Source organism: Rutilus rutilus (assembly GCF_951802725.1).
Source record: "Rutilus rutilus genome assembly, chromosome: 2".
In the NCBI taxonomy this organism is placed as follows: Eukaryota; Metazoa; Chordata; class Actinopteri; order Cypriniformes; family Leuciscidae; genus Rutilus; species Rutilus rutilus.
In genome coordinates this window covers 6,453,309-6,478,854 of record NC_140210.1, presented here as the reverse complement: position 1 = coordinate 6,478,854, position 25,546 = coordinate 6,453,309, and the positions used below count along the sequence as shown (strand labels likewise).

At 36.8% G+C, this 25,546-nt stretch overlaps 1 protein-coding gene across 1 annotated transcript in view; it reads right to left on the bottom strand.

The window, feature by feature from the left end:
- The window catches only part of erbb4a (erb-b2 receptor tyrosine kinase 4a), a 173,303-nt gene that overhangs the window by 75,494 nt on the left and 72,263 nt on the right, over positions 1-25,546 (bottom strand). Inside the window, exon 2 of the mRNA XM_084401932.1 lies at positions 381-532. Coding sequence (XP_084258058.1) covers positions 381-532 — 152 coding nt within the window. The remainder of the gene's footprint in view (positions 1-380; positions 533-25,546) is intronic.

Sequence of the window (25,546 nt, the reverse complement as noted above, 5' to 3'; positions counted from 1 at the left end):
AAGAGTAACATCCATTAATGCAAATGTAAAAGAGCTATTTAACCATCAGTGTTACCAGCCAGTAATTGCAGCACCCATACAAAAGACTGCTAAAAGCTCCAACTGCCTTTGAAATACAGGATGGCTCGCTCTCTAATGTCATGTCACTAGAGTGTTCATATTGAGAGAAAATAGTCTTCTGCTTTTAATATATTTATATTGTTAGTCACACATAATAATGCTCTATATTTTGTTAATTTGTGTCATTTTAACAAAAGGTGCACAAGGTGCAAATCTACCAAACTAGGATTTTAAGGTGAGTTTGGGGTAAGTAAGATTTCTTTTTTTTTTTCATCTATTTATCCATTCATCCATCATCAGTATTTGCTGCTGGTACTCACCTTGAGGAAAGACAGGTTGCGGTTGCGTTCAATACTGGTGATCTCCAAATTACCCATGACCACCTCACAGTTCTCGTAAAATTTCCGAAGGGTCTTATACTGCTGGTCCAAATCAGACAGCGTGCTGAGCTTGTTATCAGTGCCAGGACACACTTTAGAAGAGAAAAAGAGAGACAGAGAGAATGATCATTCAGATGACTAAAACTGTTTTGCACTAGTTCATTGAGAAGATTGAAGAACATATAAATAAATCCACAGGGGAAAAATAGTTCTGAAGCTAGTTTCATCAAGATGTCAAAACCCGTTGCTGAAAACTGACCAGCTTGGCTTCACTCTCGCCTCTATATGAAGACAAATGAGAGCTGGCGAGGACAATTCCCTAACATCATCTATTAGATCACGGACCTGTAGAACCATGACCACAAACAGAGTATTTGCTCAACAGGCTTAGAGAATAAGCGGAGCAGAGGCATTTGTGCTGGAGTTATAATGTGGGAAACCACTGGGCTGATGGTGATGGTGATGCTTCTGAAGTGGAGGCAGGAGTAATAAGCAGTTATTGAACCCCGGAGGGCGACTGTTTCTCTACATTACAGCAAGCTATATTACGGCCCGCCGCCTGTGGAGCGGACCACTCCATATTATTGCTGTGGACAAATTACACCCTTCCCAGCTAAATTCATTCACTGTCACAGTTAGGTAGTCCCGGAGGACACGGCGGTGCCATGGTGTATACAAAGCCAAGATTTAGACCTCTGCTGGACAAATGGAGAATAGATTTCCTTATTGAATATGCCACTTCTACAGGTGAGAAAAGCATCTGGCGAGGAGAACAATGTGTCGTCCCAGTACCATGTTTCTCACAAATAGAGGTCTCCTCTGTGCTGGAGTCAATTTGTTTCTGAGAAAGCTCACTAGAGAGGGAAATGTAAGACGTCAATCTTTTTTCCACCCTTTCCTTCTACTCCTTTCTCTCTCTCTCAGATTGAGGCTGTAAAGTACCTTAATTTGTCCCACTTTTCACCGGGGCTTAACACACAGAACACAAATGCATGTAGTAAGATTACAAGTGCAGATAAAGCACTGACACCCAACCTCTTTTGTCTTAAAAAACTTCTGATAAAAAGCTATAAAATTTGAAAGCCCCTTTTTTTTGAAATTGTAAAGAGATGTAAAGTCACATTGATTAGAAATAGTCACTTGTGAGATATAAATACTTTTAATTACTGTTTAATTTTTATTCTGTGATGTGAACAGGCTTCCAGAGTTAGAAGATGTGTGAAAATAAAATAACTTGAAGTAATAATATATATATATATATATATATATATATATATATATATATATATATATATATATATATATATATATATATATATATATATATAAATGACAAAAGCACATAACAAAAACACTAAAATTAAAATGAAAACTGACCATAGAAGTGAGAGTTAATTCAAAATATTAATAAAAAGCTATAATAAAATAGCACTGTTGTGCATCACTATTAGAGAGAGTCATTTTATCATTCACTTGTATCTTAATTATCCCTAAAGTTAAATTATCCCTGGGGCCTCATTTATAAAATGTGCATATGCACAGATTTGAACTTTCAAATTTGTTGAATTAGAATTTTTTTGCGTACGCTAAAATCCATGTCAACGTTTATATTTAAAAAAACGGTCTTTCACGTGCTTAGAGCCATGTCAGGGTCTAAGCAGCCGTACACACTTTTAGTACTGCAGGTAGTTCGGAATCGAAGCAATTCTTGCCGTTCGTCATTCTCAATAAAGCATTTGGATGTTGACTGGTGCTCTTTTATATGTTGATGAAATTAATTGGTGACATTTACAAGGAAGAGATCTGAAACCATTCAGCTGCATATCAAGATCTTTTGCGAAGAGAATTTTTTGTGCATACGTTTGTTCTCTGAATTACACATACGCACATCTGAGAAAAGATGGTTAATGTAGGACGGTTTCTACACAACATTTTATAAACGAGGCCCCTGAAAACTTGTGTAAAACGTTTTATTTACTCACCAAAGCCAATTATTTACACATATGGCAATTGGCGAGTATTGTTACTTTATAAAGCATGTTACAAAATTCACTCAATAAGGCCTCAACAATCTTGGCCTTTAACTTTCAGCTCTTTGAGTATTTACTTTACTATGGCTTAGAGGCAAAAAGTGTTTCAAATGAAACGTTCAATATAAGGGTGAGTGATGTGCTCAAAACTGAAGAATGAAAAATGAGAATGTGTCCTTTTGCTCCCTGCCCACACTGACCCAATAATCCACGATCGTTTCTGACGCTAAGGGATTCCTGTCCATACTTCAAAGGCATTTGACGACAGAAACTGAGCCTTTAGCTTTAGAGACCTGAAAAGCCCACATCAGAACTTCAGGATATGGGATCCAGGCAGGATCAATGGAGTGACAGATCACCACATTAACACCCATCCCGCTATTTCACACATCATTTTTGACTCTGTAAACCACAAGCTCCTGGGGCGTTGATGTACGGAACAAATCTGTTCATCACATTTGCTTCAATGAGGCATCTGCACTTTTCAGGTCTGCCAAAAGTTTAGGGAACTTTCATGTTTTCATGCAGCTTTTTATCATGTTTTCATTGCAATTATGAACAACTTATAGACCTATATACAATAACCATGTAGGCTATACGTATGTAAAATTGTCAAATTAGATTTTATGGTGACTTTAATTTGCACTATATTTTCTCAAAATGTAATTAAACATTTGAAAACGTAGAAAAGATGAAAGAACGACCACTTCCTCCGGTCTATTGGACATAGTTTTGGACCGATACAACAATCTCAAAATGGCTAAATATTGCTAGCTGATATATTGGTCTACGATTACAAATTACTATCACTGTTGAACCACTCTCTGAAATGACTCTTTCTGCATGTCAATTCATTCATAAATCATTCATTCAACCAATTCGCTCAAAAACACTGATTCATTCTGAATTGAAACATGTGACTGTCTTCACAAGTGAGTCGTTGAATTGTTCATTCAACAGATTTGCTAAAAAAACAGTGTAAATATGGCTATAACACACAGGTTGACAGTTGCAAGATGGATTACATGTACATCAGTGGTTCTCAACTCCAGTCCTCGTGACCCACTGCTCTGCACATTTTGTATTGCTGAGTCCCAATTCGCATACTATCCGTCCTAAATAGTATGCGAAACTAGAATTAGTACGTCCCAAATCGTAGCATGTTGAAATGAGTATTCCAAAGATACCCGGATGGTCTACTATTTCCGGTTAGAATTCGAAGTGCAGATCAATGCACACTCTAACGGCTAATATTGCCCACAACCCATTGCGTGCGGGAGGGAGGAGCTTTGCGGTGATGATGGTGATGTAAACCTGGCAGTCGGATGCAGCAACGGAGATGCGCCCTCAGTTTTTAAGTGTAAGAATTCAAATGTTTAACCCTAATTAAAGTTATATTTTATTGTCTCGTAATATTAATGGGTTTATGTTGTGCCAAAAAAGTACCGTGTTTATCTTGTTGAGTCCGATGAAGATACCGAGCGTCATTGCAGGCTACAAAACAATAAATAAAAAGGCTCTAGTAACAGTGTCATGCAAGTGTCTTTTTTTATGTATTTCTTTTGATGTTTCTGTCTGACTTATTTGTAGTAATACTGTGGCTGTACATAATTATGTTAACTTTATCAGTCCAACCAAAAAAACATGGTTACTACACTTTTACTATAGTAAAAGCATGGTTCATTTTCATCGGGGTATTTTTAAGTATTATACATAAGTATAAGATGAAGTATAAAACACGTTAAACAATAGTTACACTATAAACTTTAAATAATTTAACTCAGAAAATAAGTAGCGCTAGCTTTTGTTACACACATTTGCACATGAACGTCAGAACCAGCCGCCTCACAAACGACCTGCGTTTGGTTGATCTACGACGACGCCCTGCTTCACTCCTCAATTTGGTAAACACATTGTAAATGTATTGTGGAAAAAAAGATGGGAATAGTAAATAAAATTATATTGGATATATAAGAATGAATGAAATGTTAAATGTTTTGTTAACAGTTGCGGTGTGCGTAACTAGGCAACCACGTTCAAGTTCACGTTGCATGACGTCATCGAAGTATGTCCCAGAACGTGCATACTTTTTTGCTACACACTCAAAAGTATGTACTTTTTCATCACAAAAAAAGTACATACTTTTAGGTCGTAGTATAAGTAGGCGAATTGGGACTCAGCATATGTCTCCCTTATTTAACACACCTGAACCAGATCATCAGCTCATTAGGAGAGACTCCATGAACTGAACTGAGTGTGTCAGATAAGAGAGACATACAAAATGTGCAGAGCAGTGGGTTACGAGGACTGGAATTGAGAACCACTGGATTACATTATCTTAATTTTCTCAGTAAATATTGATATATGTGAATAATTGCAATAAATTAATTCTTTGACATGTCATGTAATCAATGTTTTATATTTTATTGACAGAATGACAACTACTATTAATGTAGCTATACGCTAAGTGTCTAAATGTGTCCAAGGAATTTAACCAGTTTATGAGATTGTATTCAAACTCTTTTGGAGTAATTGTGTCATCTCAACAAAATATCCCCCTCAATCCAGGAAGTACAAGAGAACAGGCTATTTTTTCCAGAATGATGGCGATCGCTTAACGGCTCAGAGCTCGGCCAATGAAATCGCAGCAGTCCCTCATCCATCATTAGCTGACGGGGTCAAAGTGAGCCGCCCTCTCCTCATGCTAAAAACTCCAGTCTGCCCTGAATCATCATTCTCTATCACAAACCTTAATTTATGCCATTGATTAAACTAATATCAGCAGGTGACACCAACCCCATTTGGCTATAAGGACATCTGCGATGATCTTGAACACAGTTTTCTCTTCCTGGTGAGAAAATCATACAGCATAATTATTAAGATTTCACTTTAAAAATGTCTACTTTTTTTATTATTTTTTTATCCTAAAATACACCTATCCTAATCTAATATGCAAAGATAACTATAAGTCAGACATTGATAGGTTAGCTATCGAAAAACAAGAATTGAGATCCACTTCTGAGATGCATTAAAAGAAAAAAGCTGAAGAACTGAACGGTGTTTGATGCCTTTTTTAATGAGATGAACCTCAGTTCTCACATTCTGAATCAATAATAATTTGCTTAAATGGCAAAAAGAAAGGTGTAAATAGCAAACATATGACATGAAGTGGACATTACACGATGTGGTCAGCCAATATTTAATCAGGTGACTATAAATCAGATTCATGCAGTAATCCATATTCGTATAAGAGTCACAGTTGCTGAATGTAAAAGTCATATCTCAGGTGGACGGCTATTGTAGGAGGTCACTGAAGCATGGAAACCATGTTGGGAGTGGAATTATGTTCCCAATCCATCAAACTTGGGATCTACCGACGGCATTTTGCTTCTGGTGTGAAGTATATGAAGCAACAAATCTACAAAGAAGTGTAGGGAGGTATGGCAGTGTTGTGCACAAGACAGGGAACATTCGGTTGAGTAATGTGATGGAAATTGATGTTTGTAATAGATATAATCATGCATCTGCATTCCAGGCTTCCGAATGTAATGTGTTCCCATTTCAGTTAGGCTGTTCATATCAAAATTGACCGTAATATCCCCAGTGATGAGCAGGCAGTTTGATGGTTTCCTCTTGGAAATGAACTCTGTCAAGTGCAATAACATGAATCAGCGTGTGAAACGCAGAAAGAAGACACTTCCCCAGCTCTCATATTTGGGAGTTGTAGATACAATTGCAGCCTTGAGTTTTTATAACAATGCTTCAAAGAATGAGTTCAAATATATCTAGACATTCATTAAATACATTATTAAACACAATATGTTTTTCAAAAATATATATATATCAAATATATATATCAAATATATCAAATCCATAGAGTGTAGATAGTAGTTCAGTGGGGCAAAACTTTGAAAATTAAGTTTTTCTTTTGAGTTTTTCGCCTACAGATGAAAACTTTATCAAAATGATCCCAGTTCACACGGATCTGTGAAAACGATTAAAAACGCTGTATTACAGTATGCTGCCAGGCCAGTAGTTGGCGATGTCACTTTGTAAAGAAACAGACTGAATATACACTCACCTAAAGGATTATTAGGAACACCTGTTCAATTTCTCATTAATGCAATTATCTAATCAACCAATCACATGGCAGTTGCTTCAATGCATTTAGGGGTGTGGTCCTGGTCAAGACAATCTCCTGAACTCCAAACTGAATGTCAGAATGGGAAAGAAAGGTGATTTAAGCAATTTTGAGCGTGGCATGGTTGTTGGTGCCAGACGGGCCGGTCTGAGTATTTCACAATCTGCTCAGTTACTGGGATTTTCACGCACAACCATTTCTAGGGTTTACAAAGAATGGTGTGAAAAGGGAAAAACATCCAGTATGCGGCAGTCCTGTGGGCGAAAAATGCCTTGTTGATGCTAGAGGTCAGAGGAGAATGGGCCGACTGATTCAAGCTGATAGAAGAGCAACTTTGACTGAAATAACCACTCGTTACAACCGAGGTATGCAGCAAAGCATTTGTGAAGCCACAACACGCACAACCTTGAGGCGGATGGGCCACAACAGCAGAAGACCCCACCGGGTACCACTCATCTCCACTACAAATAGGAAAAAGAGGCTACAATTTGCATGACCTCACCAAAATTGGACAGTTGAAGACTGGAAAAATGTTGCCTGGTCTGATGAGTCTCGATTTCTGTTGAGACATTCAGATGGTAGAGTCAGAATTTGGCGTAAACAGAATGAGAACATGGATCCATCATGCCTTGTTACCACTGTGCAGGCTGGTGGTGGTGGTGTAATGGTGTGGGGGATGTTTTCTTGGCACACTTTAGGCCCCTTAGTGCCAATTGGGCATCGATTAAATGCCACGGCCTACCTGAGCATTGTTTCTGACCATGTCCATCCCTTTATGACCACCATACCCATCCTCTGATGGCTACTTCCAGCAGGATAATGCACCATGTCACAAAGCTCGAATCATTTCAAATTGGTTTCTTGAACATGACAATGAGTTCACTGTACTAAAATGGCCCCCACAGTCACCAGATCTCAACCCAATAGAGCATCTTTGGGATGTGGTGGAACGGGAGCTTCATGCCCTGGATGTGCATCCCACAAATCTCCATCAACTGCAATATGCTATCCTATCAATATGGGCCAACATTTCTAAAGAATGCTTTCAGCACCTTGTTGAATCAATGCCACGTAGAATTAAGGCAGTTCTGAAGGCGAAAGGGGGTCAAACACAGTATTAGTATGGTGTTCCTAATAATCCTTTAGGTGAGTATAGACTGAACACGTAATACACATGCACATAACCTCACCATTTTCACAAATTCGCGTTTTTGTTGTTTACACAGAGACGATAACGGTATTGTTTTCAAAAACTTGCACTTTGAATCCCGTTTTCAAAAGTTTTTGTTTTCAGGCCCACCAAACGCCATTGTCTTGTAAATTAACGGGCAAAACACATAAAAAACTTTTTTGTTTTTAGATGAAAATGGTTTCATTTAAATGGCCCCAACAATAAACACACTTGATCAAACTAATCAAGTCCTTAAGGATGGGACTTTTTCGCAAGATTCGGAAATTACGTCAGCACAATGTAAAAGATAGTGGCCTACACCTATTATATTAATATTCTCTTTTCTCAGATAACACTTCTTGCCTTTTCTGTTTTGTCTGTTTTCCAAGTTGTTGTTTAAAATCTACATAGACAAAACATTTACTTGTTTGTAACTTTGTTTTACATTTTATGGTTATAGCTTAACTAACATTTTTAATAGAGACAATTAAATATGTATATATATATATATATATATATGTGTGTGTGTGTGTGTTTCAATGGGCTTTTCTACAATGAAACTTTGATACTGTACAAAAAAAAAACTTTGAAACATTAAAATTCAGGTCATTATAATAATCCAAAAATGCAAGAAAATGCCTGACATGTTTTTGAAATCATAGGGTTTTGATGTCGAAACATAAACAGGCACAATCCTAAGACAAAATCGGGAAAATGGGCAAAAATCATGTTCTGCTTCCTTCTTTCTTTCTTATGTGGAAAATGTCTCTCTTTTTTGTCCATACAATGAAAGTCAATGGGGTCCAATGTTAGTTTGTGTCAGACTAGTTTGGACCCCGTTGCACTGACGTTCCTTGTATATGGACAAAAACACTCTTTGCAAAATCTTAGTTTGTGTCCTGCAAAAGAAAGACAGTCTACAATGACATGTGGTGAATAAATAATTACAGAATTTTCCTTTTTTTGTGAAGTATCTCTTTCATCTAACTATATGGTCAAGTACTATGCATCTAATCACATTTGTATTCAAGCAAATCTGTGATCAAATACCTGAAAGAGTATCTGAAGACATGCTGTTGCAGTGTAAAGTACAAATAACACACATTCAAAGATGTGAGAAGCTCACCACTCTACTGATTGAAGAGAGATATTATACATTATTATATACATTGAGACTGAATAAAATACAATCGCATTTAGAGCTGATGATACTTTCAAGCAGGAGGGATGTTCACATGACTGTGGGTTCATAGCTGCGCACCAAGTGTAATTTTCTAAAAGTAATTTTGAAGCATGAATTTTAATAATGTGATCAAGTGTAATCAGGCAACTTGCAGATACTTCATATAGTGTGAAATAAAGTTCAGATATGCACTGGCAAGCCCTGACCATGTGATAATGACCATCATTTGACAATGAAAAAAACACAAATGACAAAGAAATGGTTATTAGAAATGGTTATTGTATAGAGGCAATTACAAATATGGACATTATGGGCTGAAAGAAATGGGTTCTCTATGACTTCATTCACCTAAAGCAGTTGTTTCAAACTCAAAACACTCATCTGTTCCAGAATCAGCTTCCTGCTGCCTGAATAACTAACATTGGGGTTAAAACAAAATGTAAAATTGAAATCACCACATGCCTATATAAGTGAATAGTAATCAAACTACAATATTGAAAACTTCTCACTGCTCTTCACTGAAAATTAACATAAAATATAATATTATGAATGTGTCATTTTTGTTGTTACTGCTGAGGGTGACTCACACAACTTTTTGCATATTCACGTCTTAAATGCTGCATAATTAAAATAAATGTTCTATTGCTTTAAGATTCAAGCTGCTATATGCAGTACATAGAGGTAGAGAAGAGTTTAATTGTCTTTCTGTAACGAAAAATACCTCGGATATTACAAAAAAAAGCATAATAAATAAACAAGTGTTCTCAATGATCCTGATGAAAATGGGACTCTACCACGTGCCTTGTCTTGAATCTTTAAAAGCTTAATGCATTTATTAGCATGTGCCTTTATTGAGTAGATAATGCATGATCCAAAAGTGTGAATTATTTAGCATCAGAGTTGAAAGTTAACCATCTACAGAGGTTAAAACCTTACTTAGAATATTAAATGTACATATGTAATGAGTTCAATTCCTGTTGTTCACATATGAGCTCATTTTCACGAGCCAGACCTGTAGCAGTCCCATTCATGGGTCAAGGTTACATCATAGCTGGCAAACTCGCCTGCAGTAATGGATGTTAAAGTGACGAAACCATCTGGACATGAACATATTTTGTCAGCATGCTGACTGAGTTGCTTCCTTTGGCTCTGGCTCTTTTGTGTAAGGTTGTATTTTACCAGTATATATTATATCTTGCAGTATATCTAATTGTACGTATTGTTTTTGGATTCTGATCTCTGATAACCTAATATTTGATAGTGGATTCAGGCAACTGCAAAACTTAATGTTAAAAAGGAAATTGTTGCACTGAGTTTTTTGCAATAAGAGCTATAATCACATTTAAAGCAGTGGTGAGGCACAAATATATCAGTTTAGAAGTCTAATATTCCTTGGTTTCATTATTGCAATTGCAAATGCAGTCGTTTGAATTAATGCAAATGTGTTCCTCTGTATACATATGATGCTGTGCAAGATGTGAGTTGAACGTACACTGGATATATCGAGATAACAAACAACCTTCTCCAAGATTCGACTAACAAAGACGTGACTGTAGCGCTAATGCCACAAATGTCACATGCAACAACACAAACATGCCACACTGTTCTTCTTCACCCACAGCATGCCACAGGAACCCCACTGTTGTTTTCCTCTTTACAAAAGCCAACTGATGCATCTATGATATAGGGGCGGGGGGAAAGATTATATAATTTCTCAGGAGGCCAGCAATTACATCACTCTTTGTTTCGCATACCTAAAAGAACATAAAACATATTACTACCACTACTCGTACAATGAAACAAGTGCTTATTTACTGGCAAAGACAAATTTTAAAAGCAACAGAGCCCACTCCACTATTTTAATATCTATATATACATATATATGTATATATCTGCATATTCCTCATTCTCTGGGACCCACCTTTAATGTAAGTCTATGGGATTTCTATTTATAATTATCTTCAAAATCAAAAGTCTCTTAACCCTCAGGTGGTTTACGGGGTCTTTTTGACCCCAAATGACTTTTGCTCAAATTAAAAAAAATGTTCCCTTTGTCCAAATGGTATGAAACCTTCTACGGCTCTCAACACTTTCTAGATCTACAAAAAAAAAAGGTAACGCTTTAGATTACAGCCCGGAAAGTACTGCGTAATTAAAATGAAAGTACAGTGTAACTTTCGGTAATTACAGTGTACCTATAAAGTACTTACGTGTAAGTATAGGGGAACAATATGTAAAGTCTTGGGAATAAAGGTGTAACAACCAGGAAAATACTGCGTTATTAAAATGAAATTACAGTGTAACTTTCGGTAATTACAGTGTACCTATAAAGTGCGTACGTGTAAGTATAGGGGAATAATATGTAAAGTTTTGGGAATAAAGGGGTAACAACCAGGAAAATAACAAATTATTTAGGCAAATTATTTAGACTAAGTATTTTAGAATCTTACTTTTGGGAGCAATTTAGCGAGTACATACACTGCACCTTTTTGTAATAATAGTGTATAAAAATACATAAAGGCTTTTTTTAAATCATGGGGTACATATCAGTGCATTTATAAAGTAGGCTAATTTGTTATTATTGCAAAGGTGCACTGATTAAGTTTCAAGGCAAGTAAAACTATTGCAACTTTTTTTTTTTTAAATGCTGGGAAAATATACTCTTGTTCCATGTAGTTACAGGGTAAGTATGACATTGCGGGCTGTAAATTAAAGTGGTGCTTCTTACCCTCTTGTTTCATGTAGTTACGGGGTAAGTATGACATTGCGGGCTGTAAATTAAAGTGGGGCTTCTTATCCTCTTGTTTCATGTAGTTACAGGGTAAGTATGACATTGCGGGCTGTAAATTAAAGTGGTGCTTCTTACCCTCTTGTTTCATGTAGTTACAGGGTAAGTACAATAAAAACACATGTACACACACAATCTGATATCACTCGGAAAACTTTATTTGAAAAACAACTTATTTCAAAACGGATTTACAGCACTTTGTTTCTCTTGCTTGGTTTCCTCCTCCTCTTGTTCATCTTCTTCTGAAGTGAAATGTTAAGCGTTTGTAAGAAAAATACCAAATATTTTAAATTTTTAAACTGTAGACTCGCTTCCGACCAACTGTCACCTGCGCGTTCATGAGAGGGTTGAGAGAAAGTATAAATACAAGTTGTCCGCGTCCGAGCTGTGCGCAGCTGTCGTGTACGCGTCCAAACAGAGGCTTAAAGCGTGACGTAAGCGCACCAAAAAACCAATGTTGAATTATTTTTTTTTTAAATGTTTTTATTATTGCTCACAACAAAATACAAACAATAACAGATAATAATAATGAAAAACAAACCATGCAGAAGAACAGAGACACCAGTTCTCGCGCACGTTTCACATCAAACTCCCGCGAGAATGCAATGAATGCTTAAGCTTCACCAAACGCGAAGCCATTCAAGCCGACCCTATGAAGCCGACTCTCATGCACTCGCTGGTGAAAGTTGGTCGGTAGCGAAAAGATGAGTAAATTATGAGAACATTTCTGGGTGTAGGCTACTGTATTTTCTTTTAATACATAATACAGAATAGAAAAAGACTCCTTAAGATTAGGCTAATCAGTGGAACGATAGAAAAAGAAGAGGAGGACCAAGAGGAGGAGGAAGCCATGCAAGAGAAACAAAAAAGGACAAAACATGCTACTTTCTGTCAGGACTTTAGAATTTGAAATGAAAAGTTGATTTAAAAAAAAATTATAATAAATTAAATAAATAAGAAGTGTAATATGTTGTAAATCTGTTTTGAAATAAGTTGTTTTTCAAATAAAGGTTTTCCAAGTGATGTCAGATTGTGTGTGTACATGTGTTTTTTATTGTACTTCTTACCCTGTAACTACATGAAACAAGAGGGTAAGAAGCACCACTTTAATTTACAGCCCGCAATGTCATACTTACCCTGTAACTACATGAAACAAGAGGGTAAGAAGCACCACTTTAAATTTACAGCCCGCAATGTCATACTTACCCTGTAACTACATGAAACAAGAGGGTAAGAAACACCACTTTAATTTACAGCCCGCAATGTCATACTTACCCTGTAACTACATGGAATACTTACAGTCTAAATAATTTGCCTAAATAATTTGTTATTTTCCTGGTTGTTACCCCTTTATTCCCAAAACTTTACATATTATTCCCCTATACTTACACGTACACACTTTATAGGTACACTGTAATTACCGAAAGTTACACTGTAATTTCGTTTTAATAACGCAGTATTTTCCTGGTTGTTACACCTTTATTCCCAAGACTTTACATATTGTTCCCCTATACTTACACGTAAGTACTTTATAGGTACACTGTAATTACCGAAAGTTACACTGTACTTTCATTTTAATTACGCAGTACTTTCCGGGCTGTAATCTAAAGCGTTACCAAAAAAAATTAAATTGGAATGATATCTGTTTTTATGTTAGCGTGACAAAAATTGTGACACTCGTGGTCTTCGGGGTCTCTGGAGACCCCGCAATCAAAATAGACAAAATTCATCATCAAAATCAGAAACAACGCAGAACACATCGACAGAAATGGCACAAATAAAGTGGCACACTTCCACCAATGCAAAAAACATCCACAATGCTAAATTATTTTGCTCACAACACGCGTACACACACACACACACACACACATATAGAGGAATACATTTTTGAGACTATAAAAACTGTTCTCTTATCATTTGTCAAATAAAATCATCCAAAATGCAGTACCACCACAAAAATAAATTGGTGACACTGACACATTGAAAATGTGCACACTCACACACACACGCACACACACACACACACACACACACACACACACACACACACACACACACACACACACGCACACACACACACAGGAACATTTGTAGGGCTATAATTTGTCAAAATTATGGGGGGGGGGGGGGGGGTGAGGGTTCAGTACAAAAAAATGCTAAACTTTGACAAAAATATTTTATTTTTGTTATAATTGTGATTTTATAATATTTAGATATGAATCCAACTGAATCCAACTTGTGAAAAGATATCTTTCAGGTAGTCAAATAGCAAATAGCATATAGTGGAGCTCTATGGCCATCTAGTGGTTAAAGTGATTTTTTTTTTTTTTTTTTTTACTGCATTTTCCAAAAATGTTACATTAAACCATTTAAAATGATCCATGTTATCCCCATGAATGAAAGTTAGAAATCTGGGTCTTTTATAAAGTGAATTTTACATCAAATGCTGTTTTTTTGTAAAAAGCTTATTTAAATAAATATTTATTTATTTATTTATAGAAATTTAAAAGATATCATAAATTCTCCAAAAACTGCACAAATGTTGAGTAAAAACATTAACAAACAGAATAAAATTACATTTGTAAAAAAAAAAACTATTATCTTGTTACAAAATTAAATGTTATTGTCTGGGGTCTCTGGAGACCCCAAAAAACACGAGTGTAGACATAAATAAAGAGCATCAGAGGGTTAAAGTACCATAAAACAGTCCAATAGTCCAGTTCAATAGTCTGAGAAACAACACTTCTTTTTTTTTTAAATAACTTATATTTTAGACAAAATATTGCCAACTACTTTGTCTAATTTTGATCCGCCAATGTATAAAGTTCCAGAAAAAGCCATAGCAGAACATAAAACGTTGCATGTTTCAGAGCAACACACATTAAAGGTGTTCCTGAATGATTCAGTGTTTCAAATGAATCGATTGCGTGAATGATTCAGTGATTCACTCATAAAGCCATCACTTGTTTAGTCCATAAATGAATCAGTGCTTTTGAACAAAACTATGGAGTGGATGATTCAGTCACTCACTCATTGGAAAAGGCAGTCGATTGTTTTGTTCCTGAATGAATCAGTCTTTGTGAACTAATAGGTTGAGTGAATGATTCAGATATTCACAGTCCCTGCATCCGAATATGCCAACTTCGACACTATATAGTAGGTAAAAAACAGTATTTGAGCCAAGTAGTATGTTCGAGGTGGCAAAAAGTTACACAGATGACCTACTACTTCCAGCAAGATTCTGAAGATTGCATCCGCTGAACACTTTACTATTCCATGAGGCCACGGGAGAGGATTTGTGAATGACAGTGAAGTGATGCAACTGACGCCATAGGTCACATGACAGTGACAACATGGTACGTCGAATTTAATTTATATTACACACATTCATACTGCATAGAACATATTTTTTTGAATGGTCATGAAGTACGTTTTAAACGAAATGCAGTACCTGCTTTACAGTATGCAATTTCGGATGCATATACAGTAGTCAGTTGGTTCGTTCCAGTCACTTGCCACCACCTATTGGTGCTTAGATGTAACTGCAGAAAGAGTCACTGATAAATCCTCTTCTCTAACAGACAGTCTGAAATGTGCAAATACAGAACAGCGGAATAAAACAAAACCTGTTGCAGTTTGGACTGCATATCAGCATGTCGGAGATGTTAAGCATGAATTATTTGGTTTGCCACTCTGTCAGCTGCATTCAGCACAGTGTGTGACATGCAGAGCAGACAGCTGTAATAGTAGGTGGGATTCTGTATGCAACAACCTGAAGAAGAGTGTGACAGATGAGTCACCGAGCGAGGTGTTCATGCCTTAAGAGGGAATATGTTAATACCACATCGCTATATACATAACGTTAAACTGTTCACCAAAACATATAAATATTGCAATCATTTGCTCAACCTCATGTTGTTCCAAATACTTTTAAAGGAACACAAAAGGATAAATCCTTACTTGAGCTTCAAAAAAGATGTATATAAGTGGTCATATGATTCATGCTCTATATATCAAGTCTTCAGAATCATCACTTCCAATGAAATGGTAACAACTGAGTCTGTGAGTTAAGCTTAGATTAGGTAGATTCATGAATGAATCATTTAGACAGGTGTTGTGAACTGGATCAATGGTTCATTGGCATATTTGACTCAAAAGAGCGATTCATTCGTGCATCAGATATTGTTACCTCTTTCATGAACACGCCAAGGAGAAATAGGATGGATGTTAAGACTTTACAGTCATCATGAAATCAAAAGATTTTTATATGCTTTATGATATTGCATATACAGTAATAGTATATACTGTATACAATCTTTAATCAAAATAAATTCTCCCTCTTGCAGTGACATCTCTTCTCTGGCGTGTTTACTGGTGCGAGGACGGGACAAACTGTCACTCACATGAGATCGACCCATTACAAAACAACCATCCAACAATCCAATCAGTTCCCAATGGACAAAATCAAGTCCTTTCCAAAATTGCCCTTGTTCAAGAAGCCTTTTCACTCTGATATGTTACAATAGGGGGAAAAAAAGATGATTGCAACTTCCGTTTCATGCTGACTTTAAAAGACATGGAGTAGAAAAGTTTGTATTGTGGGTAAGTATTTCTTTAACAGTCTAGTTTCCACTCTGTTCAACATGGACAGTATGCCTCTCATTAAGCAAGATCTGGAGACAGGTGTGCAAGAAACCTTTGGTATTCAGTCTTAATACAGTATCTCTGTTTCATACACATGCATCCTCGCTGACTAACACAGCCGACGAGAGTCGCTGTCAAAACAGATTGGGAGCCAGCGCTGGGCCATTCATCACCCTGCTCTGGTGTTCCTGTCTACTCTACTAACAGCCGCACACAAGGGCCTGTCTCCGACTACTTGGGTTTCCATAGAAAGCATGCACTGGAGACTGCACCATTAATCCTAAACAATCACTTGGGCTGGAACCACTTGATACGTCTGAGTGGGCCAGCAATTCACAGCTGCTTTCTCTTTTTAAACCACATCCTTGCTTATCTGGTGCATAATGCTTCCATTTTACACCTCACAAATTACTTTGACATTTGCAAAAAAAAAATCATTCCAAAGTAGATCGGGATTAGTCACAAAATGTATTTTTACATTATAACACAGTACTCTGTAAATGTGAAGTTAAAGAGCTTTTCTCCCTGGTTTGACTTAACTCATTACTCATTGCTGTAACCCCATGTAGTTAGGTTTGTTCAGAATAGAATAGAATAGAATAGAATAGAATAGAATAGAATAGAATAGAATAGAATAGAATAGAATAGAATAGAATAGAATAGAATAGAATAGAATAGAATAGAATAGAATAGAATAGAATAGAATCTTAGTGGTTTCTGGGACAAGATCCCCCTCACCACAAGTATGGGCAATAGTAAGTCTAGCAACATTAATTACTTAGGTTTAAATAACACAAGTTCATATAGATGTTACCTGTTAGATGTTATACAATGACACATTTTTAGGTCACCTGAGGAAATATTTTGAACAATATAGTGAAATATTACACGATTACGGATCTGACTGCAGAGCGTATCCTCATTATTGGTTCTGGTACCCACTCATTCATTCTGGGGTTCCTCTGTTCATCTAGGCTTACCAATGACTGACAGCAACTTTGTCATTGAGGCACAATGGTGGCATCGTGGGACAACATCACACACTAGTACTGTCACACAGAGAGGAGAGAGAGTGAAACTGTTAAATGTTTGCCCTCTCCAAATCTGACCGACCCTTTAAAGGGCTCCAAACCTCTGTGGACAAAAAGAAGGCTGGACAAAGAAAGGATGCTTTATAAGGGCAATAGCGAGGGAAAAAATGGAAAAGCTGATGGAAATGAAAAGAAATAGACCTAACCGCAGGGTTTGCCAGAGGTTTTCTGAAGCTGGGGACCTTGAAAGAACTGCAGTGGAGTTGAGGCAATGTGCAACATCATGTGATGGAAAACTTTACCAGAAAAAGTGATGGTTCTTCTAGTGTTTAGTGACACAAAGTTAAATAAAATAAAAAGCAAAAAGTCTAAAACTAAAGTAGACAAAAAAAGATATATATATTCTAAATATTTGTAAACATTTTAATATTTAAAATATTATTATTTCTAAGTTTTACAAGTCTTAAAGAAAATCATATAAATCTGTTTTATAATATTATTTAAATTACCAAATAAATATATATCTTCTTAACGTCAAGTTACAGCCAATACTGTCTTAAATAGCCTGTGCGTTTAAAAACATGAGATTTTGGCCAAAACAAATAGCTACATAGCTACAGTAAACTATATAACCTGAAAGTTGATAAAACCATAATGTTATGCTCTTACTGCCTCAGATGCCTACCCTGGAAATCAAGAGTTCTTGCGAGAGCACAAGTTGAATTTGCTCAGCGAGTTTACTCCGCCGTCGAGTAATGATGCTCATTACATATGCCCTTGTATCCGAGCTGCACCAATCACATCGGGTTATCTGATATAGACATAAAACATATGCCAGAGGCGAGCTAAACAGATGACGACAGCGCTGCGACGTCGAAGTCATTAGTAAACATTGCAAGATGGCTATGGATGAACACCAGTTGTTTGAAATGGCTTTGGCCGCTACAATGAACGAGTTAGACTTGGCTTTTTATCTTCAAGAGGAACAGAAGACGGCGCTCGAATCGTTCTTTTGCAAGAAGGGCATTTTTGCTGTTTTTGCTGTTTGAGTATAATCTACCAGTTAGCTCCGCTGGTAGCTAAGCGTATGGGGCTTGTTGTGATTGGTTGTAGTGTTATCCAATTGCGTGCAGTGAGATTTTCAAATGCATGCTTGGTACTGCCCCTCGAGCTGGCCGATTTTCATTAGTCGATGCCAGACCATTAATCTTTCAGATTTAGGTCTGGATTTCCAGGCTATCAGATGTCTCTAATGATGGACAAAAAAACATATGCCTGGGATTTTCTGGTCAAACTCCATTTGAGTTTGATTTTGATACAATTTTAATAATATAACGGCACATGCAAGTGTCTGACCATATATAAATCCACAATATCTTTTTTCTTTTTTTTTTTGAAAAGTAGCGGTTTTGGAGATACAGGGTTTCCAGCTGACATGATACACTGTAAAAAATTTGTAACACTCCCAAATCAAAAATTTCAATTGACCGATAACATCTAAATTTTTCAATTGGCCCAAGTGAAAATCTGTACATTTAATTTTAGAATTTACAGAATTTCACTTGGGCCAATTGAAAAATTTAGATGTTATCGGTCAATTGAAATTTTTGATTTGGGAGTGTTACAAATTTTTTACAGTGTATGTACACTCTAAGTGACATGGAGCGACACTTTGGAGACATTCACAGATCACCCGAAACTTTGTGGTTACCTCAACACCAAAGCACACTGTCCTTTATTTTTTTTTCGCAACCATATTAATTGGCCTATTAGCGTCTCATCACAGAAGTTTATTCTAGTAAGTTTGTAAAGAGTAAGCAACATAGTTGCCCAGTTTCCCACTGAAGCTTTTTTTGTCCCTTGGCAGTTTATTAATTTCTCGTGTCATTATAACATCAGGAAATTGGCTCATTCGAGTCTGAATTTTTCCTCTTTAAAGATTTACCTTAAGTGGTACGAACAGCTTCTTTCAATTATGTTTTCCAGGTAAAGTCAGCTAGAAAGAATAATTGCACTGGGTGTTGTGGCTCCCAGAGATGGATTACAAGCTCACGGTAGAGCTGTCAGATGCTCCGTGGGGGTTTGAGGGGGAAAGCGGGTGTCTCTGGGTGAGTGTGTACTTGTTTATGTGCGGTGGAGTGGTGGTAGCAGAGTTGGTTTCTGCTGATTAAAGGCTTGACAGCTGTCCACACATTTTGTGTGACCATGCACCTGAATCTAGGGACTATGACACCTGTCAGTATGTACTCACATGTAGCCTATAGTTCTAAGCACAACAATCGCAATACCCTTACGAAAAGTTCATTTTATGAAGTATACTTAAGTAATGTTCAAGTATATTTTTAAGTATACTTTATGTAGCAAGTATACTTAATATCAATGTGTACTTGTAGTAAACTTCAATACTGCTTGGGACTAAATTGGCCCACTTTTAGTATATAAAAGTATACGTTTAAGTGTACTATAAGTGTAAGAGTAGTCATTTTTTTAGTTTAAGAAAGTACAGACTGAAGTATACTCTCAGTAAACTATTAGTTTAGTAGTTTATACTGCAAGTATACTTGTAAGTTGTCTTTAAGTGAACATAACATTAAACTTATAGTTTACTATTTATATATTATTTTTGCACTTGCAGTATACTACTATGTTCACATGTAGATATCATTTTTTACTTGAAAAATATATTTAACTACTTTAATAAAAAAAAAAAAAATGATTAGCTTCATGCATCCTTTTTAATCAACACTTGAATGTCAGTAAGTTACATAAAGACAGGCAACATTTTAAACAAAAAAGTTGAGAAAATAAAGTTTTTGTCAAAGACTATGCCTTGATCAGATTGAGAACGATGATCAGAACACAGATGGATTAGATCGAGTCCAACACCCCCAAAGCTTCACAGTCGTTTTCTCTTCATGGGTTACGCTTCATTTCATTTGGTAACATTAAGCAGTTTTGATTTACACGCTGTTTAATGTTTGATGATCACGCTATTTTACATTTGAGTGAGCAATCTTCTATCACTTGTTTCAGCTTCTTCTTCTCCTGTGTTTTGATCCGGAGATTCTGTTCCAGAAGAAGTGTCATATTGCCCCCTACCGTATAACACTGAAAACATGGATAGCTGGGCCTGGAAAATTCAGTCAATGGTGGGGAAAAGTAGCCTGGTCCTACCAGACTCTCGTACATTTCATTTGTACAGAGAGTCTGGCCACTCTCCATTGACAAGCGTTAACTTCCTTGAAGGCGGTTACTCTGTTGAAGTTATTGGATCTGATCAAACTATTGGATCTGCCCAGAGCCACTCTGGATCTGCCATAACCAATCGCTAACGTTTGGTCGTGACTTAACTCAAACTAGCGTACGACCTCAACGTCATCGTTCTCAGCCACTCCCTCTGTTCACTGATTGGACCACCAAAAATTTTGCCGGAAAAAATTCAAGAATATACTGCAAACCCAGACAGATTACTGAGGGAAAAATTAAAATTGAGCGGAAGTACGTAGGAGGGCGGAGCCAGGCATAAACATATCTGTTTTATATCAATATTCTAATCAATATTTTCAAACAATGTAACTTTCATAAGACTGTATATGAAAAACTATGTAAAAAAAAGTATATTTAATAGGCTACTCGATCAAAAAGGTTAACACAAGTAAATAAAGAATATTTTTGAGAAGTATATAAAATGTAGACTGAAAGTATACTTTCTTATTTTTTGTTTAAAAGAAGTATACTAATAGAACACTTGAATTAACTTATTTTTCGTAAGGGTATAGTGAAGCAAATAGTTTAGCATCTGTCCAAAGCACGCTTATCACAGCATTAAGTTATAAAAGTCATTTAACTGACACTTGTGAATAAAGGTATTTGGGAAATACAGATGGTCTTCTCCGTATTTCATCACACCAAAAAGTAAAGACCTCATAAAATGGTTTGAGGCTAATTAATTTCCTGTGTTGACATATTTCAAAAATCACCTGAAATTCAAATGAATTGTTTAATATTTACCTAGACAAAGACAAACTTTAATATTGACTTGATAAAACCTTGTTTAAAAGCTTTGAAAAAAGTTTTAAAAGCCTTTTAGTTTGAAGGTTTATAGAACTTATGGATGGATGGATGGATGGATGGATGGATGGATGGATGGATGGATGGATGGATGGATGGATGGATGGATGGATGGATGGATGGATGGATGGATGGATGGATGGATGGATGGATGGATGGATGGATGGATGGATGGATGGATGGATGGATGGATGGATGGATGGATGGATGGATGGATGGATGGATGGATGGATGGATGGATGGATGGATGGATTATACATAACTATTAGACTGTATATATTTGTATTTTGGTTTATTGTCCTATGAAACAAAAACAAAATATAAAACTATAAAACTGCTAAATGATGATTTTGTGAACTGTGCACTGGCATAAAGAATAAAGATGACTTTGAAGCTAACAGAAATGGACAACAACAAAAAAGACGTCTGAATGTCTTTGCTGTTTGGGTCTGGCTTAAAGAGACCAGATTCTGCCTATATTTTCTAAGCTCTCAAAAAAAAAAAGAAGAAGAAGAAGAAAAACACACACACCAAACTCAACTGGCCACAGTGTTTTTCAGAGTAAAAAAAAACATTCTGAACTCTGTCCTGGGGAACGCCACCTGTTCCAGATGTGCCACTAACAGATGTTTGCATGCATTAAACTGTCATAATAATTATTTCTGCACTCCCTCTCGAGACTTCATGTCATCATGTGTTTGTAATTCCCTTCGGGCCATATGTGGGTAATTTCATTGCACATCTGTAATCTTATTTTATAATAGCATATGTCAAGGTGCAATGGCTTCACATGACTGGAATCCAAGATCTTCTCACAAACACAAACACATTGAGTATAAAGGGATCATGCATTGTATTTCAGTGTCTTGTCAGTCCCTTACAGAAAAGGAAACATCCCATCTAAAACTTTCCACAGTCAGAATCAATTACACATCATGTCACAAAACACATTACCATTCAGTTCTGATCAAACTTTCCCTGTCTCTATGCTTGAGGATTCAAGAAACTGGATGGATATTGCATAATGGATGTTCTGAGGGCCATCATCCATTATGTTGTGTGGGGAATGGAGGTGATGCCTGAAGTGTGAGCTCAGATGAGTTATTCTTGCCAATTCAATTTCGAGGGGCAAAGAGCATCTGATGATGTTATGTGCGTGCATTTTCTCTATATAATATTTGTCTGAACACATTTGCAAACCCAAAATATACATTTGAGCTAAAGGTCAAATATGCTGTCATATTTAATTAGTGATTTGCTTTGGGGAATTTCAGTCTGTCCCCATGTAAATAGAAAGGAGCTGTACTTGCATGTCTAGAAAATAGTTGCCTGAGGGTGTTGCAAAGATGAAATCTCAAAGACTACAGTTTTAAACAGGCCCAAAATTTGCCCTTTATTGAACTTTTCAAGATGCTAAATCTGGCTGATTTCCATGCTGAACCCTGTGGAACCATTATACTGAATATACCAGTTATTTTAAAGGCAAAGGTTTGTTACTCTATACTTCCTGCAGTTAAACACAAAGCAGTAGTGATGCATCGATCAGGATTTTTCACGAGCAATTACGATTGCAGATGTTTACAAGCAAATGGGCTGATTCTGATACCAGTTGCTGAATTTTTTTTTTTCTCAAATTTATTTGTTGTTTATTTGCTCTATTACGGGCCAAACTGGCCTTTAACAAAACATATCTAAACAAAGATGCTACAGACATGTTGTTATGGAACAGAGGACCCGGAGATAGAAGGACAAGTGATAGAGTTTATTTGCAGGAATGGGAAGACAAACAGGAAAATGGCCAACACAAGGGAGAGGAGAGCACAGGACACAGACGCTGGAGAAGAACGTAGGAGAAGAACGTAGGAGAAGAACGTAGGAGAAGAACGTAGGAGAAGAACGTAGGAGAAGAACGTAGGAGAAGAACGTAGGAGAAGAACGTAGGAGAAGAACGTAGGAGAAGAACGTAGGAGAAGAACGTAGGAGAAGAACGTAGGAGAAGAACGTAGGAGAAGAACGTAGGAGAAGAACGTAGGAGAAGAACGTAGGAGAAGAACGTAGGAGAAGAACGTAGGAGAAGAACGTAGGAGAAGAACGTAGGAGAAGAACGTAGGAGAAGAACGTAGGAGAAGAACGTAGGAGAAGAACGTAGGAGAAGAACGTAGGAGAAGAACGTAGGAGAAGAACGTAGGAGAAGAACGTAGGAGAAGAACGTAGGAGAAGAACGTAGGAGAAGAACGTAGGAGAAGAACGTAGGAGAAGAACGTAGGAGAAGAACGTAGGAGAAGAACGTAGGAGAAGAACGTAGGAGAAGAACGTAGGAGAAGAACGTAGGAGGTACACGGGAGATAAAGGTCTTAGAGGTCTCTTAGAGGTGAATGGCTTTATAGTGAAGTTAACGAAGGAGATTGCTGACAGGTGCAGGTGATTGTGAAGGAGGCGCAGGTGTGGGCCAAGGAGGATGCTGGGAAATGTAGTGAAGGAAGTGGTGACCATGACACATGTAGCATGAGCAATTGTTTTTGATTTAAATTAGATCATTTAATTTCAAGATTTAAAGCAAAAACAGAATGATCTTTCTTTGCTACATAAAACAACTGCACAAAAGACGAACTGAATGAAAATGCAAGTTCACTCTCTGCCAGTAGGTGAACTTTGGTCGGATTACTAATTTGTTCACTGTTTTTTTTTAGTTTTTTGTAACTCTTGCACACAATATAATTATTCCTTCACTTGATTTACTAAATCATGGCCCCATTGTAATAATTAGATCCCTTGTTTTAGTTAAATCAAAATGAGGGAACAAATTAGTTCAGTGTGGCAACAATATACAGTACTTAAATGAGTGGATGTGTGTGTGTATATATATATATATATATATATATTTTTTTTTTTTTTTTTTTTTTTTACGTCATGTGCAGGGATCCATACGTTTTGACCGTTCAGAGAACATTCGAGTTTCATAACTTGATGGGAATGTTAACATTTTTAGAACGTATTTCTGTTAGCAGGAAAGTTGTACTTAAGCAAGGTTCTTTCCACCCAGGAACTCATCTTGCAGTGAAAGTCACAGTGCCTGGAGTGTCAATTACAACTATATTTTTACCTGAGAAGAAGTGTAGAAGTGTAGAAATAGTCTGGAAAACATGCCACCATCCCATGTGCAATTCCTGAAAAGGCTGTATAAACAAAAGGGAGCCGTAAGGGAGATATGCGTTGAGAAACACAGATGAGCGCTGATAGAGAAGGCCTTGATGTGGCGGTGATGAAGCCGAGGATGAGTACACTGAGCTCAGCTTCATTCATCTTGCCCCACAGCAGACAGGCTGCAGTAATGACTCCCTGGAGAACACGACTCTGACTCTGACCTTGAATACACATCTTCTGCCAAAGCAGTACGGCACTCCCTCGGGGACTACCTACCTAGCGTGTGTGGGTTTGGCTGAAAAATGGAAATCTTCGGAAACAGAAATAAAGTTGTTGTTGTTGCTGCAGTTGTTGTTTGTTTTGCTCATTCTGAGAAACCTCTGCCAACACATCCAAAAATTGTTAATATTAATGATTTAGTAGAGTGAATCACTAAACAGGGTTGGGGCTGAGAGAATAACCATGTCAAGGCTGTTGTTACCATGCTCCTGTGAATGAGGGAAATGTGTACTTGTCAAGTTTTGCAGTCCTTGTGTGGAACTATCACATAAAAAACAGATTTGCATTTGCAGGAAGAAATAGCACATGCGAGACAGAACAAGAATAGTGTAAAAGTTTAAGGCAAGTTTAGGTGCAAGTCTTTGGTTATGAGATGCTGATTCAGCACTGTCAATGTCATTACACTCAGTCGGCTTTCTGTCGTTAGTGCATGAAAATCAGCACTCAAAACAGAGTATATGCTAACTTTTAGAGTTAATTGCAATAAAATGCAAATGAATTATTTAAAAATCATACAATGTGATGTTCTGGATTTTTGTTTTAGATTCCATCTCTCACAGTTGAAGTGTACCTATGATAAAAATTACAGAACTCTACATGCTTTGTAAGTAGGAAAACCTGCAA